We start from the raw sequence: 22,874 nt of genomic DNA, 5'->3' as shown, positions 1-22,874 counted from the left end.
TAGAATTAGAATTACCGCCATTTTGCTCTAATTTGCCCAATTAGACAACTAGAATTATCTAGTTGTCCAAGTCTGCTGTAGACTACACATGTGCTCTTGCGATTGGTTCTTACACAATTAGTTTACAAATAAGCGTTTAGAAGTACAGCACAGGACAAAATATGCGGCTGAAGAACGTAAACGAATTCACATTTACATGTTACTAACTGCGATAGGAAATATTAAAAAGTTCATGACATGATTTGACAAAATATTGGAATAAATTTCTACCAAATTTGATTTCCTCGTAAGCTGTGAGCTAACGAGTCAAAACGAGCTAGTTTGATAAACAACGATTGCAGAATTTTTACAAATTAATATTGCAAAGAATCAACAATAACAGTTTTACAAATGAGGGACATGTAACCACATGGGAATAAGGAAATCATTCGTTTTAGGTTAATTTTCCTTCAACACTTTTAACACTGCCAAGTTAAAATTGTTTCTTTGTTTAAAATTGCAATCCTAAATGTTGAAGCTAAATTTAAAAATTTAAGCTTAGTATTTTTTATATTTATTCTGTATAACAATTTTATTACTTCATGTGTTTGAAACTTATTTATTCATTGCCAGCTCGACCGTACGACTTACAAAACAAAAGCATAACATAGCTAATGTTTCTACGCTTACACAAATAACACATCATATTAAAAAATTATATGTGCAATCATTTACAAAGTTTTCATATATTTTATTTTGGCCAATGCAGCTGGTATTCGCAGAGTTTCTTACTCGTGGTTTCCGCTGTTTTACGTGCGATAAGGATTAGAATAAAATCTTTTTTTTCAGGAAGATGAACATCAAAAATCTGTAAAACGCATTTTACTATTTGATTGAAATACGTTGAAAAGTATAAATTGCCAAATTAACTATTGCTGCCAGGCATATCAACTAAAAGATGCTATTCTGAACAGCATAATTGCCAAAAGTACATCATTAGTTTGTGTAAATTGCTGTCCACTATCGAACTTTTGGTAAATAATCATATGAGTCATACCGCTTTAGAGTTTACTTGCGTAGCAACACCGCTGATAGTGCTTCCAGTCTGACACTGGTCTCTCGGTTTAAGCTGAAAACTGAATTGGAAATCCTTCAGGGGCACGTCAAGTTTAATCTGAACATTTCCATTTCGGTCAGTTGCAATCATACCAGTGTAGTGAGAGGCATGTGACAGTTTGAAGTAATAGAAAGGTGGCCGATTTTGAACAGCTTTCTAAAAAAATTAAAACCGACAAAAAGCACATTTTTGCGCTCTTACAATGTAACAGAGATTACCTCAAATTGCTCCAAAGTTATTGGTTGATGCAGCAGTTGCCATTCAGAAGCTTCAGGAAAATGACTGGTAATCAATTTATCAGGGTCAGTAAGGAAGTAGTGTTCATCGAACTTGTACACTGTTTTATCATCTGCTGATTGGCCTTTAAACAACTAGAATCGGGTAGAATGCCATTACCCATTAATAACATTTAACTTACCTGTAGAATACCTTGCTCCTCATTGTGTGTTAATCAGTCTCAGGGGCGGCTCGTGCGAGGGGGCTGCGGAGCTGCAGCACCCCCAGTATTTTTACTTGACATTCCTATTCCAAGTTGTTATACAAAACAATCTTTACATATAGTTTTTATGTTTGATCAGTGTATACTAAGAATAACTTTTATGGCATTAATCGGCATTTTATTAAAATAAAATTAATAAAAATTTTGTAAGCTTATTATTTAAAAAAAAAATTTTGAAAAAATAATAATATGTTATCTATGGCGGAGCTGCAGCTCCAGTTTCGTGACGTTTCATGACGTTTTCAGTTGTGCGCATGCGCACTTGGAAAAGCTACATGCCGGGCGAAATAGGCGAGAGGGGGCTGTGGCTCGCGCAGCCCCTCGCGTGACGTAGCGCTAGTTGTGTTGTCTGCTTCGCATCAGTGAGCTCCAAAGCCAAACCCGTGTACTGTGTTTTTAAGTTCGACAGTAAGTGCAGTTAAAGAATTACTTTGCTATCATTAAATTTGTTGTTTGACTGTTAGTCGTGACTTTTTAAGATGACTGTAAGTGGGTTTCAGGTTTTACAGTTATCATTGAATTAAATAAGTGTATCTAATCTAACACCTTGAAAAAGAAAAAAAAGGTCATCTAACACCTTCAAAAGTCACAATTAACCTTTATAATAAATAACTGAATTTAAAAGAGTTATGAAAGTATGGGACAAAACATCTGCTACTCCAATGTCATGCAGGAATAAGCAACAACAAGAAATACTTAGTTTTAGTTCCTAATGCTACCAAACAATAATTAAATTTGTGACTGTGAAGTTAAATGCCTTACTGAAATTCAGGCAATATCAAATGCAGAACTAACAACTGCAAGCAACAGGAATTTTGAAATGAAGACAAAAAAGAGTGAAGACAATTTAAAGTGTGGATTTCTTAACACACCATATGGACAGTATTTGGCAAATACAAATACTATTTGCAACCAAGTGCAATCATGTGTATTGATATAATGGACATGTACTGTTTGTCTAAACAGTAGCTGCTAAATTGCTTCACAGGAAGTGTTGCTTAAGAATGATTATTCTACAGACAAGATAGTAGTGACACCAAGCACATCCTATTGTTGACAAAGAACAGCTAGCTACTCAAAATGTTTCTGTAGATCTGATGTTCATGATTACTTTGAAAATAATTAATCTAGAGATGATGTTTTGACAAGTTAAACTACTAGGATGAAAAATCCTTTTTTGCTGTTTCCATGATTCCTTCAAAGGCAAAACAGTTCTTTTTAACACTGACAAAGATGCCAGTTTTGCTGAGGAACACCAATATATCCAAAAGACTTGCAGTGCTAGTACTAAATAGAAAAACATTTTCTTAGTTATCATTTGGGATTAAGGAAGAAGCTATCAATTATCATGCCCTAACTATAACCTCATGATTCATTTTGGTTGGAAAAAGGAAGCACAAGATTTAATAGTATGGTTTAAATTTAAGTGGGAGTGTTGTAAATTTTAAAGCTTGAAGGCGGTTTGAACTTGAAGGAGGAATTACAAGCTATTTGTCAGCAAGCAGCAATTATTGCAGTTAAGAAACTAAAATACAATTAATAGTCTGTACGCAAAAATTCAAGAAAGATGTTTAAATGAACAAGTTCTGAAACCAATGTAATGTGGTTGTTAAATTTGTTAGTTATGATACCAATAAAAAGCTGTATGGCTAGTTTTTTTTGTGTGACAATAATCTGTGAAGTGTCATAGAATATGTTGAAAACGCTGACTGTGACTAAATTTACTCAAATGAAACATGAAAATTTTTGTTGTCGAACTGAAATTCCTGTTGTGTTTTACCGTATTTACAACCGCTTCGTTTCGAAGCTGTGCCACGTATGTTTTTGTTTTTCACATTATGACTGAACGTTATTGTGTTTAGCCCGTCGCTGTGCAAGTAAACAAAATACACAAATGATGCCGTCTGCTGTTTACACTCGTGTACATTATTGCGTCACAATAAAATTGCGTCACAATGGGTTATTGTGTTTAGCCCGTCGCTGTGCAAGTAAACAAAATACACAAATGATGCCGTCTGCTGTTTACACTCGTGTACATTATTGCGTCACAATAAAATTGCGTCACAATGGGCAGCACCCCCACAAATTTTAGGCACGAGCCGCCACTGATCAGTCTCCATTCGGCATGTATGTACACTGCATTCCACGATCCCCCAAACCGGCTCGGATTTTTTTGAAACGAGTGATCAGGAAAGTATCCGACACATTTCAAATAACCACGAATCGTTTTGCAGTGAATACCTGCTGCCCTGTAGATGCGCAAAATATGCGTGACAGACATGTCTGTCACGCATATTCTTTTTACCTTAATCGTGGAACATGTTTTACTATGCATAGTAAAACATGTTCCACTATTAAGGTAAAAAGAAACTCAATAACTGACGACTGTTTACATTCAAAGAAATATATGTGTAAATACTAGCTATATAAACATTTCTTTAAATCTATAGTAATAAAAATCAAGTGTGCAGCCATTACATACAAATCAACACAATAAAATATAAAGTTGTTTTACCTGCAAAGTCGTTGAAACAGCGCAGAATAGTCCGACCGTTTTTCTTTGATTGCTTTCAAATGACCATAGGGCGAATTCTTCGAAACATTATCAGGAAATTTAATCGCGTTTAAACCTTGAGAGCTTTTCCAGTGAAACAGAATGCGCACCTACAACGGGATAAGTTCTTGTTACGTACTGTAGACTTTTTGCCGAAAAACTAAACTATTTTTCCTACCCTTTCCAGTTCGGTCAATTCACGAACCAATAAATTTTTCATCAACACCGCAAACGTTACATTTTTGGATACTTCGTTTATGGCAATATCTTCCAAATCACTAAAAAGCTCTGTGTTCTCCCTTTTACTAATGCAAAAAAGAAACGTCATTCGAAAGAAAAAAAATTGAATAAATAACAGTTAAACACGATAAGCATGTATCACTCACAAAATAGGAAGTTTACACACCGCCTGAAAGCATTTACTGAAGGCAAAACCGTTAAGAATGTGGCGCACTTACGAAATCACGTGACTGTGGAATGCGAGTCATTTACTACATTAAGGAATGTACACGATTCATAGGCACTATAGTGTTTACACAAAAGTATGGAATAGCTGTCTTAACACGAAAAAAAACTAATAACCTTACAAATAAATCGAACACTAATCAATAAATGACCGTTGACAAATCAGCTAGAAATCAAATATATTTTAAGTTCATTAAAACCGTATGTCACATTCTAACCGGTATAAAACTTCTTTGTTTATGTTCGGTGGCACAGGGGCAGGTTCTTTGTCCAGAGCCGGTTTTAATTCTTTGATTTCATTTTCTCTGTTGAAGCTGCTCTGGTGCGATTGGCCACCGAAATTCTATGTTTGTGCAGGAAGTAAAGTAAAAATGGAACTACCACCAGCTAAATAAATTGTATGCTTTCCTTACAGGTATGAGTGTTTTATGTCTGCTAGCTAGCAATTGTGTCTATGATATGTCTATTTCGCCCATTATTCCACATTATGCTGGATCTCTGATTTAAACGATCGCAAACATGTTTGGCGAGGGTGGAGCGACTAACATAAGAACTCACAGTAGTCAGGTTTTCCAATTTCCGGTAAGTGGCGCACGCAATTATTTTAAATGCAATTTGTGTAAAAATGCTCATGGTTGGAGCTATAAGGGGTGGTCTGAGGTTTCAAAATAATAATAACAATAAAATCAACCTATGAAAACCTAGTTATTTGTGTTAAATTTAGTCCATAACCCAAGGGTGGGCAAACTTTTCAGTGCAAGGGCCGCATTCAAAAGTTCTTAATCTTATTGAGCCGCATAGTATTTCACCAACGGCCGCCAATTGCTTGCTTGTTTTTGTTTTAAAATAACTGGTGTAAACAATTTGGTTTATATCATATATATACCATTTAAAGCCACCTAACATGCTCAGATTAATAATTTCTAACTTGGTGCATAAGTTTAGCTAGCTGTTTATGACGTCATAATCTGTATTGTGACGAGTGCGGTGCCTGTTTTTCGCATTGTTTGCACACAATAAGCGGACAAAAAGCCTGACGCATATAGTTACTAGGCTGGTAACGTTTTTTCCGGTCTGACGAAATCTGTTTCAAAATAGTTTTAGTTACGCTACGGCCGCCAGTGCATGTATTTTAATATACATGGTCACGGCCCCTCAAACTCGTCTCCGCGGCCGCAGGTTGTGCACGCCTAATCTAGCTCAAAACATTAACGTACCATATTTTCAGCTATGTGATAATACGTTTGTTGTCACTTGCCGTTTTTTGTCCGTTTGCAAAGTACGGCAACGACCTAAACTTGATCCAAAGTAACCAAAGTTTTGGCGTCAACAGTGCAAAGTGGGCTGTATTTAAAACGTGAATCGCTTTTACTTTTTTTTACTTTTATCAAACGAAGAAATTGTATCAAGTGACGATTTGCATAATAATGTGGAAGAAACAACAGGCTAAAGCACGTAAAAAGTATCTGTGTTTAGTTCCTAAGTATGGTACGGGTACAGATACTGCACATGGTATAGGTATCGACAAGTCGCACCCACGGTATTTTTTATTATATTTTAAAACTCTACGCCTGTGCTTATAATACTATTCAGCGTTGCTCGGTAACTTTCTCTTTAAAATTTGCTAACATTTGGCGGGCCGCATGAACTCCTTTGCCGGGCCGCATGCGGCCCGCGGGCCGTAGTTTGCCCACCCTTGCCCTAACCCATGCACTCTTTGCGCTACCTACCGGAAATGAGCAATCCTGGCTACTGAGAGTTCTTACGTTAGTAGCTCTACATTTGGCGAGAACTCTTACCATGCGATCTGGCGTTTTAAAGGTTTCAGACAACCCAGCAGCTTGTCGTCTTTTTCTCAGACGTTCTTGCAGATATTGTTTTTTTCTTTCCTGGTTTCTTCTATTAATATTTTCATTCCTGCAGGTAAAATATATGTGGGTAAAATAGTTTTATCTTGTTTAGCAATTCATCAAGCAAAATTATTTTAAATAATTTGATGAATCCTACCTCTGAGATTCAAGAAATATGGCACGGATCTTCGTTTCCAAACTTTCAGCAATTTTTTTCACTGCAAAAACGATAATAGAGTTGCAATATTCTTCTGATTGTTGGGACAGCGTGCGAAAACACGCAAAATGCATTGACCATGTAGCATTGTAAATATGAACACACATGCAATAGGCAAAAGCAAATTTACCGTCTACAGTGTAATCAGCAAAAACTTTCGGTGGCCTTGAGCTTCTTCCATTGAGATCGTCGTTTCTCTGGTTTATAATGCTTGTGATTAGATATTAGGCCCAAAAAAGACTGTTTTGGAGTATGTGCAAATATAGCAATGCCACTTAAAATTTTCAAAATGTGTTAAACATGTTTCACACGCCCGAACGCAGATGAAAAATAAATTCCTGATTGGATTTATTTCACGTGACACGCGGTAACAATAAATAAGGAATTAAATACCACTTGAAATATTATCTTTTTGTTTGCCATCTTCTTTTATGATTAAACAGACGCCGGTTTAACTTTTTTAATTCGTCTTGATAGAGTATCTTTTTCTAAATTGCACAAGCTACGTTAAATTTATGTGCACTATTACCAATTTCTCCATTAAACCGAAAAAACTTGCAAAAGTGGTTTGTAATAGCAATACATCATTGTTCAAACTTGCATTCGCGTTAAACGTTTTCTCGGATTCGGAAGGATTCGTGACTAAAAGTCTTAAATATATTTTTGAATAACTTATGCAAGAACACCAAATATACAAGAACACCAAACTAAAGTAGTGATCTTCCTGTTGATGCTGCTCAAGCCTACCCAAAACTTCTACTGGGATGACACAGCGAAACTTGGCCATTTAATTCTCCAACTTGTTTTTCTCGAAGTTGTTTGTACTGCTAAACATAGAGTTACCGTTTAAAAGTTTTCGCTCGCGCCAAAGTGAAAGTAGTTGTGTCCATTCAGTACGGGGTAGCTCGGTAACCAAGACATCGTAAAGTGCTTTACGTTTATTGGAGCTTGGGCGTGTCAATTTCAAAGAACATAAAAATTAATATCAAATGTCAAAAAAAGTTTAATGTTTCTACTTAACGAATAATAAATGCCACTCACTGGTGTAAAGCTGGTGCTCCTTTGGATCTTACCCGCTTGTCTCAAAGACCACCCACGACGTATTCTTTCGCCAAAGTATTCTTTCCTTACAAACAATTTTACGAAGTTTCTAGCTGTCAATGCGTTATAAGCGTCTTGTCTTCAAAACAGTTTTCAATAATCGCAACAGCTTGAACTATATTTTTTTTGTTTAAAAATTATAATGTTAAATGTTCAATCTGAATATAAAAAGTTATTGTTTTTAGTTTTGGACATATATGTCTAACGTTTTTATTAAAATTTTTACTTTATGTGTTTGATTCTTTCAGTCCTATGTCCACTGTATACGACTTATAAAACAAAACAAAAACTCTTTCTCTAAAACGTATTTTTTGTACACGCAGACCAAAACTCAATGTAGCCTATGTTTCTACGCTTACACAACACATCACATCATATTAGAACATTTTGTGCAATTATTTACAACGTTTTCATATATTTTATTTTGGCCAATGCAGCTGATATTGACAGAGTCCTTTAGTCGCGGTCTCCGCTGTTTTACGTGCGAAAAGGTTTAGAATAAAATCTTTGCTTTCAGGAAGATGAACATCAAAAGTCTGTAAAACAAATGTTACTGTTTGATTTAAATTCGTTAAAATGCTAAAATAACCTTTGCTGCCAGGCATATCAACTAAATGATGCTCTTCTGAACAGCATGATTGCCAGTAGAGCATCATTAGTTTTTTGCAAATTGCTGCCCACTATAGCACTATTGGCAACTATTCATATTAGTCATACCGCTTTTGAGTTGGCTTGCGTAGCAACACCGCTGATAGTGCTTCCAGCCTGACACTGGTCTCTCGGTTTAAGCAAAAAAAATGAATTGTAAATCCTTCAAGGGCACGTCAAGTTTAATCTGAACATTTCCATTTCTATCAGTTGCAATCAACCCAATGCAGTGAGGGGCATGTGACAGTTTTAAGTCGTAAAAAGGTGCCCAACTCTTAACAGCTTTCTAAAAAAAAACGATTGGAAGGACATTTTCGCGCTCTTGCAATGTAACAGAGATTACCTCAAATTGCTCCAAGGTGATTGTCTGATGCAGCAGTTGCCATTCAGAAGCTTCAGGAAAATGACTGGTAATCAATTTATCAGGGTCAGTAAGAAAGTAGTGTTCATTGTACGTGTACACTATTTTATCATCTGCCGATTGCCCATTTAAACAAGTACAATCGGATAGAATGCCGTTACCAATTAAAAAATTGCCTTACCTGCAATATACCTTGCTCCCCAATCGGTATCAATTAACCTCCATTCGCCATGGATGTACACTGCGTTCCATGATCCCACAAACTCAGATGGATTTTTTTGAAACGAGTGATCAGGAAAGTATCCGATGCCTTTCAAGTAACCACGAATCATTTTGCAATGAATACCAGCTGCTCTGTATATGCGCAAAACAGGCGTGACAGACATAGTAAATTCCACGATCAAGGAAAATATTGTGCTTTACATACCAACTTCTACGCGTAATATCAAGAACATATCTTTAAATGTAGTAACAAATATCTGCTGTGCAGCCATTACATACAAATCAGCACACTTAAATATAGAGTTGTTTTACTTGCAAAGTCGTTGAAACAGAGTTGGATAGTTCGACCGGTTTTCCTTGATTGCTTTCAAATGACCATAGGGCGAATCCTCCAACACATTATTAAGAAAGTTAATAGCATTTATATCTTGAGAGCTTATCCAGTGAAACAGAATGCGCACCTAAACCGAGGAAAATTTCCCTTACGCACACTTTTTGCCTTATAAGCTCACTGTTTTCCTACCTTCTCCAGTTCCGTCAATTCACGAACCAACAAATTTTTCATCAACACCGCAAACGTTACATTTTCGGATACTTCGTTTGTAGCAATATCTTCCAAATCTCCAAAAAGCTCTGTACTCTCCTTTTTGCTAATACAAAAAAGAAACGTCATGGTTTAAAAAAGCATAGAATCAGGGCGAACTGAAAAAAAGCTTTAGGTTTAAGAAGCGAACGCAAACACGTTTACTGGGAAATCCTACCATGCCACCTGGCGGTTTAAAGGTTTTGGGCAACCCAGCAGCTTGTCGTCTTTTTCTCAGACGTTCTTGCAGGTACTGCTTTCGCCTATCTTGGTTTCTGCGTTTGATGTTTTCTTCCCTGCAGTACAAGCATTTGTGTTAATATACTTTAAACTTGTGTTTGACGTAACCCAAAATATAAGATTAAGTCTACCTCTGAGATTCAAGAAAAATAGCACGAATCTTCTTTTCCATGTCTTCTTTGAGTTTTTTGACTGCAAAACACAAACGCTACACCTAATCAGAGAGTTAAAGTATCCTTCTGGATAACTCGGTAAAGTGAAAATACAAGAGTGTACATTGACGATGCAGAGTTACAACTACCAAACCCACATCTAAACGGCGTTAAATATTACATTTACCGTTTATGGTATAATCCATAGCAACTTTTGGTGGTCTTGACCCTCTTCCAACAAACTTGTCGTTTCGCTAATCAGAGTGGTCGTGAATTAGTAAAAGCGCTAAAAAGTCAACTTTTCGAATGATTTTGTAAAATCAAAAGAATTTCCAATTGTAAAGTAGTGTATAGTTAGTCCAATATTTTTTGCAGTCAAAACTGCAGTGTAAATTTAAAACAATCCGTATTTCCGATCTTGCAATGAGATTTCAAGCGTACCTTTACGATCCTAAACAAGTTTCGTGTCAAAATACAATATAAAGAGGAATATTAGTCAACTTGAGTATATCGGATATAAGTACGAATCGGTGAGGTCGAAATAAAAATGTAACATTTATCTGATGGGATAATTTGTGACCTGGTTATTACAACGCTACATAAAATTAAGGCTTAAATACCGTCTGAAACATGCTGTTAGTGTTTGCCTTTCTTATTGGAAGCTAAAGGGAAGACGGTTTGCCTTTTATGCTTTCTCTTGTTAGTGCTTCTTTCCTGCAAATTGCACAAACTACATTATATTGACCTGCGTTCAATCGTGACCAAATATTTTTTTACTTGCACTCATTTGTAAACTAAAGTGGATTCAAAACAAAATAAGACTGAAATTATAGAGACACGTCATTCCTCAACTTAGTTTCGCGTCTCGACTGGCTTCGAGCAAAGCGGAACAAACCGACTATTGCGAAATGTAAACAAACCGACCTCTCTGTTCCCCCAGCTTGCAACATTATGAGTTCTGCTTGTCTTTTCTTGACTAAAGTCCCTGCAAAAGTTGGAAAAGTTATAAACATATTTAAAACGATTGGTTTAATCAATGTTTGGACGTCCATTAAAAAAACATGTATTTACCATTTGGCAGCGTAGAAGGCACTTTGTTTTTTTGTGTATCTGTCATCACGATGCAATCCAGTTTGGGAAATGAAATGTAATAATTTCAAAAATTCGCTTCTCGTAGCACAGAAAACTCCAAAAACTTCAGTAAATACAAAACAGTTGATGGCAAGGAAGATCAACCCGGTGAATCGAGATTTGCCTCCTTTTTAAACTTTAAAAATATAAATTTGTTGCGCAGCTATTTCCGGCTTGGTGATTGTTCAGTGCTATTGTGTCGCTATGTGTTCTTTCACCAAGCGAAATAAACTCAACTCAACTCAACTCAACATAAAAATAGCAGAGAAAAACAGTAAAGTCACAACCCAAGTAAACCAGGGCTATAGAAAGGTGACTGCAGGTTTATCACATATAAATACTGGATATTTTCGTTCGTTTGCAAAAAGTAACCAATGTTTATGCATTCATTCGAATTTTGCCTAGCCTGAAATGACTCCAAGTAATTTATCTTTTGAATTAAAATGATACTAACAACACTAACAGTGTTCTGTTTAAACCTTAAAACTTTAGGATGTATTATGTGTTTCCAGGTTTCTCTATAATTGTATGATAAACCATTTCCGATAATCAATACGAATAAAGTCATTTTCAAGTTTAAACCCTGTCAAGCTAATTTTTCTTAAAAAAGCAACACGAGTGACTAATTTATGTCAGATACTAACACTTTGGATTTTTGATATCGTTATGCTAGGTGGTCCGAATCTGTGAATTATCGGTGGTAATAAAATTTCCCATGCAATTATTAAGTACGTCAATTCTCGTGCAAAATAGCACACCCTGCTTTGCTGGAATCACAAATTACTTCTTACGTTCTAAACGCCTTTACCGCTACTCGTATTTTGCTTACCTGAACCTACCTTATGTTTGTCCTAGGTGTTATTTTCACATCGCAACAATACACTACAAACAATGTGTGGCGTAAGAGAGTTCCGCTTTTTGGGTCACGCTTTGCTGATTTAAAATAAGAAAGTTCTGCGCACCAAGAAAACAGAACAATGGCCAACAATGTCGTAAGTAACATTGGTTGCCAAACATCCACGCTCAGTAAAATCAAATACTATTTTTGCCTAAATTGGTAGCTTATGTAGTATAAACCTTACAAAACAACTGGTATCAATCACAATGTAAAAAATCATACACAGCTACAACAAAAAACGTAAAACAAGGTTTTGAAATGTGTCACTTTTTACCCACTTGCGTGATCACTGATCTTTTTGTTTGAATTGAAAACTATTATTGCGGTCCAAAACTTTATGGTTTTCGTTATACTTAATACCTATACACTTTCGTAACATTTTGTTTGCGTGTTGTGGAAACGGTAGATTCCGAGACGACGGCTATTTAAAATGCGATCCCGACGGCTGTAAACAATTTGTTCACAGGATGTAATAACCGAACTTAACCAAATTACCTGCACATGCACTTGCACCTGTGGGCCCACAGTTTGTAATATTTAAGGTAAAAGCGTGACGACAAACAAAAATTGATTAGCGCCGTTTAAAATCATATAACCAGGTCTGTAATTTGTATCGGCTTCTTTGGAAGTCCCGTTTGCCGTCCCCCATCATTTTCTCATGTGAATTGTCTCTCACAAAGTTGAAGTGGTAGGCTAATAAGATTCGGCGCTACAACAGGAGACACAAGGCTTAACCGTTTGTACAGTGTGAGACAAGTATCACAATGTACGGTATTTAACCTGCTTTGCAGGAATATGGCGCTTTGCAGGAAAAAAAATTCTACTGTTTGCCATGCGCTGACCGCCCTCAAGGGATGAGAGAACATTTGTAGCGTATTCGCCTTGTTGGGCAAAAAAAGAGGAGTTTAAAAAAAACCTGGAATTAGATTTAGGAAGAGTTTAAATAAATCATTATTGCATCTTGATATATGGCACTACCAAATATGTTCCACAGGCAGACCAAGTTCACCACCCTGTGTTGGCAATCACAAGGTTAACCTGTGTTTACTGCTTGCTACAAAAACGTGAGATGGTCATACCGAACAGAGCTTAAAAAGCTTTCGTCAAATGTGAAAGTATGAAAAACTATCAACCTTAGGTACAAACCGTCAGCAAGAGTACTACAAACAAGAAACCAGAACCCGTCATCCAAAGTCTACCAAACTATCACCAACCACTACCGCTGTGTCAACATTCCAATCAATAGTTCATGACATTGACTGATATTAAGTAGGCTAGGTATAAGTGCATGGGTGATTGATCGTTGTGGGACAAACACAACTAGAGATGTACGTCGGTTTGCCGAATTTATTCGGTCGAATCAGCCACTTTTACAAAGATTCGGTTTCGGCCGAATAATTTGTTGCGATTCGATCGAAACCGAACAAAGGTTTAAGACAAACTACATTTTAACTAAAATCGGGTCGATTATTATAATTTTTAATACATTTTCGTTTTTCCCATTGTAGACAAAAAATCCCTAATTCGTTGGCAGGTTGTCTGCTTGTCTGTCTGTCAACTAATGTTAAATCCCACAACACTAAGATAAGGACGAAACACAACCATTTTTCACTAATTGTGACGTCATGAATGATTCGGTTGATTCGGTCGAATTTATTCGGCAAAACTGGCGAATATAAGGTTTCGGGCAAACCAAAATTTTGCCGAGTTGATAAGTTAAATTTCTAATAAAAACAGATAAGTAATGGATGCAAAAAGGTACAAGTAAAAATAAGGGCGCCTTTTGAAAACAAACAATTTAAGTGTAGAAAAAACGGAAAATTAGTGGAATATAAGCAATTGGGATGAATTGCTGGGGTGCATGACAGAACACACAATTTCGTTAAGCATCCAGGTTGATCCGTACAAAGTTCGTTACCTTTTGAAAGCCGCTACCGGCAGTTACTGTTTGCCATTGTATTGTTAAAGGTCGCAACGCGTTTAAACGTTTGTTTTGCATTGCTGAAACATTAACAGTTTACTTTTCAATGCATTTTATCGCAACGATACCAGTCTGCACTTATCGCGCCTAACCACTTTCGTTTTAGCATTTACCTGACGACAGACGTAAATTAGAACTGTCGATATTATGTTCAGCAGTAAACATAAACTGAAGTAGTGGGTTTAACTTTTAATTTAAGGGGAAGTTTAAATTTTCAGATTTATATATTCTTGTTTTTCTCGCTGTTGAAGCATAATTTTACTGTTTATTTGTTTGCCTTAAACGGCTACCGCTAAACTGTTTTAAAATTCTTGAATAACCAAGTGTATCCACAGGTTACTTTTTTGTATAGTTTCATCCAAAACATTTCAGAAAGGTTTTCCATTTTACTTAAACACGGTAAGTAATTGAGATAATAAAATTAATACACAAAGAAACAGGAGTATTAAAACCACGTTTCACAAAATTTGCTGTTCAAATTTAGAACTAGCATAATGAAAAGATTTTATTTCAGTTACAAAACTCAAAATTTTGAACGTGAAGGCACATATAGAAGTATACGTCTTTCAAATTTTATTATTTGACATTTTAGGTAATTTAACAATCCACAGCTATGTCACATCGCTACCTAGAAAGTTTCATACCACCAAAGGTTTCTGTCGATTATGTCATTGACGGTAAATTATGTTGTTGTTGCTATTTACAAATGTTTTAACGTGATATTATAAATGAATTGTGAATAAATAAATGAATTGAATTGAATTATTGCTTTGGTAGGCAGCGTTTTTTTATATTTGCAGTGAAAGGACTTATCAAAGACATGGAGAAGAAACTTGGAGCAATTTTTCTTGAATTTCAAAGGTAATTGGTGATAACCTAGGGTTGCCATATTTGATGATACACAATCCCTGGCAAATTTTCAGAACCTTTTTTGCTACGATACTCTGATCCTTGTCAATTAACTTTGTGCGCAGGCTTCTGTTTAGTTGACTATATTAGGCTAATCTCACTAATCTACATATCCTTGAAACAATAAACACATATATCGCCAACCTTTACCACTTTAAGAGCCATTCGGACCAATTTTACATGGTAAAAAACACTGGAAGACACAAAGACCTTTTTAACTTTGAAATAAAATGCCACTGTAAAAACGTTTTTATGTCTCACGACATTCGTCTTTTTGTTGTTAGTTAGTTCCTTGCATATTAGGTACACTTGGCAAACCATTTTCGTCAGCAGTAAATACAAAAGAAACTTCCCACGTAGCATTGAATGCTGTGTTTTCTTCAGACACGGATATTTATGGGTCCCCTTCATATATTGTTTTTTTCTTTTTTCTTTTTTCTTTTTTCTTTTTTCTTTTTTCTTTTTTCTTTTTTCTTTTTTCTTTTTTCTTTTTTCTTTTTTCATGCCCCCAAAACGTAATTTTTTTAAAACGGCTCTACTGACTAAAGTACAGCGTCTTGGAGTTTCATGCTTTTTTGTTTGGTGCAATGTAAGGTTTTTTAAAGAATTTTGTATCTTTTTTTCGGATTTACCCATTTTCACCCTTTAAACCCCGAAATAATCGGTTTTAGTAACGCTGGCTTGTGAGACGCGTTTGGTCAAGAAAGAGTACTTTAAATTTATTAAAAATTTACAAAGATGTTAGTTAATCATTCAAATTTGATCCTCCTGAAGTTTGACCCCGATTGGCCCAGCGGTTCACCCATAGGCCCCCAAAACGTATTTTTTTTAAAACCGTTGTACTGACTAAAGTACAGCGTCTTGGAGTTTCATGCTTTGTTGTTTGGTACAATGTAAGGTTTTTTAAAGAATTTTGTTTCTTTTTTTCGGATTCGCCCATTTTTCACCCTTTAAACCCCGAAATAATCAGTATTAGTTTTAAGGCAGAAATACAAGCCCTATGGTGCAGAAATATTTAAAAAAAATAACAATTGTTTAAGCAGGGTATTCGTATAGTATTTAAAATTTTGCCAGTTACCTTTAAAACCCATAATATGTGTACACTATCAGTCAGATATAAGTCCCAAGGGAGGAATTCACTGGTTTATGATTAAGGCGGCAGAGCGGGAGTGCTCAGCTTGACGTCCGGACAGACGTTTTACGAGACAGTCGTTTGGGTGATTAGAAATCAGCTGTTTTTTGTGCAGCAATGCTGAGGCGTTTTATTGAGTTATCACGCGCACTTTCAGTTTTGGCGAAGTTTTTACACCTAAGACGTAATTTAAACTCGATAAACGTACTTCGGTTTCGTTTATGTCAGGCAAAACGTCGTTGATCAACATAAATATGAAAAAATAAACTTAACTTTTTCAAACGCCGCGATAAATGGTCTTTAAATTCTCGTTGTCAGCTTGGCCGTCGCATAACCACGGGTCACTAAAGGTCAACTTGTAGGCATTACAACACAGTTAAGAATTTTTCGTCATAACGTATCTTCTTTATTTTTGACAAATCAATTCAAGAATCAGTACTTAAGTGATGTATAAATTAGGCTGAACGGCATTGTCAAACACTAAGGACTGCATGCGGTTAAAAAACAGTGTCAAAAGGTCATTAAACGGTCGTTTTTGCGAAACAAAGTTAAGTGAAAAACAAGTTGTTTTGTATACCTTTGTAGCAAATGACTTTTTATATATTGTCTAATATAACAGTTAAGGCTTTTTAGGAAAATGTGTGTTTAAAAACTGAACTGAAACGACAATATCAAGGTCAAAGCAAGAGATTAAATTGAAAGTATTTTCCCCGTTCTTTTTTCACCGATTTTTTGTAATTATATGACAATAAAGATGCAAAAAGAATACGGACAAAAACTTTTAAAGTTTAGTTAATTCTTTGTGAAAAATTTGTCCTTAAGAATATAAAAACAACCGCAACATAGGTTTACCGTAAATCTGCATAAACACGCGTGTGGGGACCCATTAGTTTTTGCTTGCAAAAACAATCATACATGTAGATACAATTGTGTATAGTATAGTAATGGTAAATATCGTATAGAATATATAAAATTGAAGTATATCAGAAAACCACTTTTCTAGTTATTTCTGTATTTGACGCGTATTGAAACTAGTAACCAACAGGTTATGTTACGCGCGCACACACACTGCAAAACGAAATAGTAACCTTGTGCGTTAACCTGCGCCCCGACAGTTTACGTCTTTACGTTTCATGGTATAGACGCCGTTGTAGCTAACTACTAGAAACTTTCTCCGTTGGTACGTCTATATATATATGTTTTTTCCTTAAATTCCGGACGTTTAAGTACATTTCAACATTTCTCCCTGACGCAGATTAAAACACTAAATTCCCTGACATGTCAGGGAAAATCCTGACGTATGGCAACCCTATGATAACCGAGTTGAGCTTAGAATAGGGTTAAAACGTTTTTTTGCAGGGAGGAAAACATCAAGCGCAACAACCAGGAAAGGCGGGAGCAATATCTGCTGGAACGTCTAAGGAAAAGGCGTCTAACTGGCCAATCATATCAGAGCAACGTCAACAATAAAAATAAAACAAAAGAGTTAATACCCACTTTGGTCCAGGCACCTGCCCCTGTACCTCCGAGTACGAGCAAAGAAGTGTTGTACAGGTTAGATATTCCTGGTATTAAATGAAAAAGCCCTGATAGAACATATATTCTAGTAACATGTAGTGGGCGCGAGCGAAAGGGGTTTGTGTTAAAATGGCTCACAAGTATCACGGTTATAATCGCGTAACTGCAACTTAAACAGGCTTAACCTTACAAGCTACTGAGCTTGTCAGGACAGAGTACCGGAAATTCCACAGAGGCACAAAAATGGGACTGAAATGAACCAGTGCGATTTTATATATACCCTGGATAAAGCGTTAAATGGTACACATATGCTATTGCGATTGGCTCTTAGCCAATTCCCACACAAAACTGCGTTCAATCACAGCACGGGACGAAACTCGCAAACACCATTTTCCAAAGTCGCATCTACATCCCAATTAAGTGCGACAGGAAATATTTTAAAGTTAAAACATGATTTAGCAATCCAGCTAATAAAACTGTTGAACTATTTCACTACCTTATTTTAAACAAGCAAGTGGAAACGATCTAATTTCGCAAGTAATTTTGTAAAATTTGCACAAATGAATATCGCAATCGCTACAAACAATAGTAATTAAGTGCATCTGCAAACAATTTGTCTGCAGTACGCGAAAGTGTGTTTGTTTTTGTTCATATCTGTACAGTGGAAAAAAACGACTAAGAAATATTTAAGTTCACCTTCTTGTAAAACCATGGAAATTATTTTTTAGTAAAATGGAAAACACAGAGCTTTTTAAAGACCTGGAGGATTTTGCCACACACTTGGAGTCAAAGAACGTAACGTTTGTAGTGTTGATGAACCGTTTGTTGGTCCGTGAATTGACTGAACTGGAGAGGGTGGGTACAGTTGTGGTGCAATATTCAGATAAATTTAATAAACATGTGTATACCTATAGGTTCGAATTCTGTTTCACTGGATAAGCTCTCAAGACTTGAATGCTATTCATTTTTCTGATAATGTGTTGGATGATTCACCCTACGGTCATTTAAAGTCAATCAGGGAGGATCGCTCGACCTATGCGTCCCTGTTCCAACGACTTTGCAAGTAACCAAGACCGTTCATACTGTATTGTATACAGTTTTAATTAAATTCTTAGTTGCAGAGAGCCGTTTGCTTGCATAAATTGAATCTCAAAACATCTTTTAACACCCATTTTGGTGTTACTGTTTTATGCATAGCTGCTGTTATACTATTTAAAAGAAAGCGTGTATTGGCAATAGTAATTTGTTACTTTTCTAAACTTTTGTTTTCGTTTTGTTTAGAAAAACAAACTTTACCTTTAATTTAAAAAAATAGCTCATTTGTTCTTAAACTTTGCCATACAAGCACAATAATCTTCCCAGCTGGATTTATAAGGCATATACCTTTTATAGCTTAAAACTCCTAAAACAACGATTTACCGCAACGTTCAGACTCCCGTACACTGGTTTAGCTTATAAGACTAATACTTCAAAACGAAAACGAGAGTAACACATCATAACCAGGGAATTGTTGCCGGTGTGCCGCAGCATAGACTAAAAGATTGACAAAATCTTGTCCCTGTTTTGAATGGCCACATGAGAACCAAAGTGTAAAATTAAAAAAAATCGTGTTAAAGTTTTGCTAAAAGATAAAAAATATTGCCAATGATTACCAAGCATAGCATTTTAGTTTTTTTTTAATGCAAGTATGAGCCCGTTTAGAGTCAATGTTTAGAGGAGTTGTTTCTTCATAGGGTCCTGACAGCAGCTATGCAAATGCCCAATTGGACAAGCATTTTCGTTTTATATCAAACCTCTTTTGTGCTTATACAGAGCAGCAGGTATTCATTGCAAAACGATTCTTGGTTACTTAAAAGGTGTCGGATACTTTCCTGATCACTCGTTTCAAAAAAATCCATCTGAGTTTGTGGGGGAGTGGAACGCAGTGTTAATACTTGGCGAATGGAGGTTAATTAATACCGACTGGGGAGCAAGACACGTTATAGGTATGGTAACAAGACGTTGTAAATAACCCATCGCGTACAGCACTGCACATATTTTTTCAAAGAAAATTCATCCAATGATAAAAGGGTATACAAATACAATGAACACTACTTTCTTACTGACCCTGACAAAATGATTACAAGTCATTTTCCTGAAGCTCCTGAATGGCAACTGTTGCATCGACCGAAAACCTTGGAACAGTTTGAGGTAAACGTGTTTTCTCCACAACGTACAACTAACAACTAATTTTAACATATTGATTTAGAATGCTGTTCAGAATTGGTCACCTTTTTACGACTTGAAAATATCGCATGCTTCACACTACAATGGTTTGATAACGACTGATATAGGAGGACATGTTCAGATAAAGCTCAGAGTGCCATCACGTGATTACAAATTTAAATTTAAGATTCGATGGAGATATGAATATGAAGCGGAAACCTATGTTAAGGGAAGCGGTGTACTATGGAACTCTGATGTGGTATGACCCTTATAAGTGTGCTTTTCCAAACAAAATGATCAACTTTGACACTTAACCTTTCCATTCTTAAACATTTTTATATCCAAGTCTTTTACAGATTTTTGATGTTTATCTGCCAGAGAACAACGATTTTATTCTAACTCTTTACGGAGGGAAATATGGGGAAACATTTGTGCACAAACTTTGTCGATATCAAGTCATCGGCTGACAATAATGATGTATCAAGATACTTATGGGAAGGTGCTTTTTTGACTTATCCGTTAATAATCAACACCACAATTTTCTTTTGCTATTTTCACCACTAAACTATAGCCTACTTTTGGTGGTAGTGGTTAATATATTATGTGTCAAAAATATTAAGATTACTTTGATTCGTGTCCATATGTTTGAAGATTTTATACTGCATGTAGATGTAGAGTTTTTTCTTTTCAACTCCATCAAATCGCCATAATCATCCATATGATATAATTCCATCAAATTGCCATAATCATCCATATGGTACAGTTTTTTAATTGTTCACCATAGATTCCAGGCATTCTGCATGCAAACATATTGTTTAATGTATGTTTTTGTAAAAAACAATCAAAAGAAAAGGCCTCGCTTTAACTGTCACATCATATTTTTCAACACACCCAGTGCTGAAAGCGGGTTTTCGACATATATTACCACTTGGAAAACAAAACAACTTGAGATAAATAAAAGTAACAAAAATAAATGCCAGGTTAGGACATGCTTAACTGTGTCATTGTCATAGATTTTCTATGGTACTTTGGCCAAAACAAATGTCAGCAATTTGATATTGTACAATATCCATACCCTATATAACCGATATATAACCGATATATATAACCGACATATAACCGATATATAACCGATATATAACCGATATATATATAACCGATCCTTGTGATTTTTGTTTAGGATTTGTGTGCCTATTTTCAATGCAATACGAAAATGGGAGATAATTCGTGGGACGTATAATATGATTTGAAATAACAGTTAAAAGGATAGAATATACGAGTCAGTACATCTACATGTGGGCATTATAGTTCGATTATATCTGTCTAAGCATTCTTTTCACCAGCATTCAAGTTTTCCCAGAGTGTGCCAACCACGCTCGCCACTGCCCCCAGTGTCTCCGAAATGCATTTCAGTTACTGGTAGATCATCTTTGTTTGTCAGGTATCCTTCATCCGATGTAGTTATATCATTTGAATTTTTATCACAGTTACATTTGTATTTATTGTCGATGCACGTTCCTTGATCAAATAAAGAATGATTTTGTTCAAAGCAATTAGTAAAAACAAATCCGAAATTAAAAACGTGTTTATTTTGTTAAGGTGCAGAGGAATTGTGGGTGACATATATACTGTGTGTCAACTCGACAAAAAATACATTTAAATTCAATGAAACAAATAGACCATAGACTTACCGGTTTCCCCACACGCGCAATAGCTGTCTCTCTCACTTCCACCCCAGTTGTATTTCAGTATTCCGTTTCTTGACACCCAGGCTGCGTAAACATGTTTGGTATTGCGTAGATGAGATCCTTTACACCGATACTAAACAGATTAACTGGTTTCAATTTTTGAAAACTTAACGTAGATATTATGAACCATCAACGTAGTAATCGGATTAACATGCAAAATGTTAAGCCATTGGATGGTTTAACGATGGATAACAGTGTGTTTGTGGCGATTAAGAAGAAAGACGCCAGGAAATCAAAGCCGGCTCAAAAAACCTACGATTTGTTAAACATTACTTGATTAATACCTGATTGCTGTTTACGTCATTCGTTTAACGCGCATGTGATTGGACTTTCGGTGGGCTCGCCAATGAGCCTGCGTGGCTCAGTTGGTAAAACGCGATCCCCGAAAAGGCTCTTGTCGTGGGTTAGAGTGCCACCGCACTTGCTATATGAAAATGCTTGGGAGATCAGCTTGATTTGGTGTTATGCCATCCATATAAGGGCCGGCCTTACTGAATTTACTTATTTACCAGTTACCTTAATATATTGTCTGCAGTGTTGAGAGGCGAACAATATTTTCCATGCTTATGTCGTATGTAACCGTCCTTCTGTAACATCTCTGTGGATCGCATTTTTGTGTCGCAATTTCTGATTCACTGTCGTGGCCAATCGAAGCTATTTTCACAGATGAAACGCTAGAACCAGCTAAGTAAATTAAGTGTAACGATTATTGAAACGAAGGAAGTTAGCTTACTTGCATTAAAGTGATACAAATCAGTAACGCAATAATATACGCAATTAAGTAGCTTGGTTTATTTCCGGTTCATTTGAAGGTATTTAACAACTTAATTTTTTACCTTTGCAGTAAACGTAGAAGGGGATTCCCTGAAGCCCCAGAGGTGAAATAAGATAATATCCTGACGACACTGCAGCTTCATTGCAATTGGTGGGCGCAGCATTTACTAAACAAGCAAAAAATTAAACTTTGTGGAAAAACTGATGTACACAAAACAGAAAAATGCCAGCAATCATAAAATACCAGAGCGTTCCAAGCGGGAAATTGTGTTTCTTAATTCCCTGATTGTAGAAACAGACGCAGGTTCTCCCTTTTGGCCTTTGCTGCCTGGTTCGCCCTATTGAAACATAAGATGAAAACTTTATTGCGGGTAGCAACATTTTGCATACATTCTTGAATGTATCCCAGCATCAATGGTTTCAAATCAAAGCCGCAGTTTTAAATACTTTCTTCAAAGCTTGAAAAACAACGTTTTGGAAGTGGAAACGTCAGCTAGGCTGCTAGAGTATCTACAAAGCATGCTACTATTATCACTTTAAGTGTGTAGTTTAGCATACTACACGTACAAATTGTTAGCTAATCAGAGCCT

At 36.1% G+C, this 22,874-nt stretch overlaps 2 protein-coding genes and 1 pseudogene across 2 annotated transcripts; 1 reads left to right on the top strand and 2 right to left on the bottom strand.

Moving 5' to 3' along the window:
* Positions 1–730: 730 nt before the first annotated feature.
* LOC145210089 (hillarin-like) lies at positions 731–11,105 on the bottom strand (annotated as a pseudogene).
* Positions 11,106–14,611: 3,506 nt separating this feature from the next.
* Positions 14,612–20,229, top strand: LOC145210073 (hillarin-like). Its single transcript, XM_080079964.1, has 9 exons — positions 14,612–14,675; positions 14,799–14,859; positions 17,399–17,593; positions 18,286–18,412; positions 18,472–18,620; positions 19,370–19,542; positions 19,605–19,747; positions 19,806–20,021; positions 20,119–20,229. The coding sequence occupies exons 1-9, from the start codon at positions 14,612–14,614 to the stop codon at positions 20,227–20,229; spliced, it is 1,239 nt and encodes a 412-aa protein (XP_079936090.1).
* An 868-nt stretch (positions 20,230–21,097) lies between these two features.
* Positions 21,098–22,249, bottom strand: LOC145210056 (contactin-associated protein-like 5). Its single transcript, XM_080079963.1, has 4 exons — positions 22,240–22,249; positions 22,061–22,194; positions 21,454–21,583; positions 21,098–21,280 (listed from the first exon to the last, which is right to left on the bottom strand). Exons 1-4 carry the CDS (start codon positions 22,247–22,249, stop codon positions 21,099–21,101), a joined length of 456 nt encoding a protein of 151 aa, XP_079936089.1. The 3' UTR covers position 21,098.
* Between the last annotated feature and the right edge of the window lie 625 nt (positions 22,250–22,874).

This window comes from Phallusia mammillata, chromosome 1, assembly GCF_965637545.1.
Source record: "Phallusia mammillata chromosome 1, kaPhaMamm4.hap1.1, whole genome shotgun sequence".
Classification (NCBI taxonomy): domain Eukaryota; kingdom Metazoa; phylum Chordata; class Ascidiacea; order Phlebobranchia; family Ascidiidae; genus Phallusia; species Phallusia mammillata.
The sequence above is the reverse complement of the archived record's forward strand: the minus strand, read 5'-3'. Positions and strand labels throughout refer to the sequence as shown.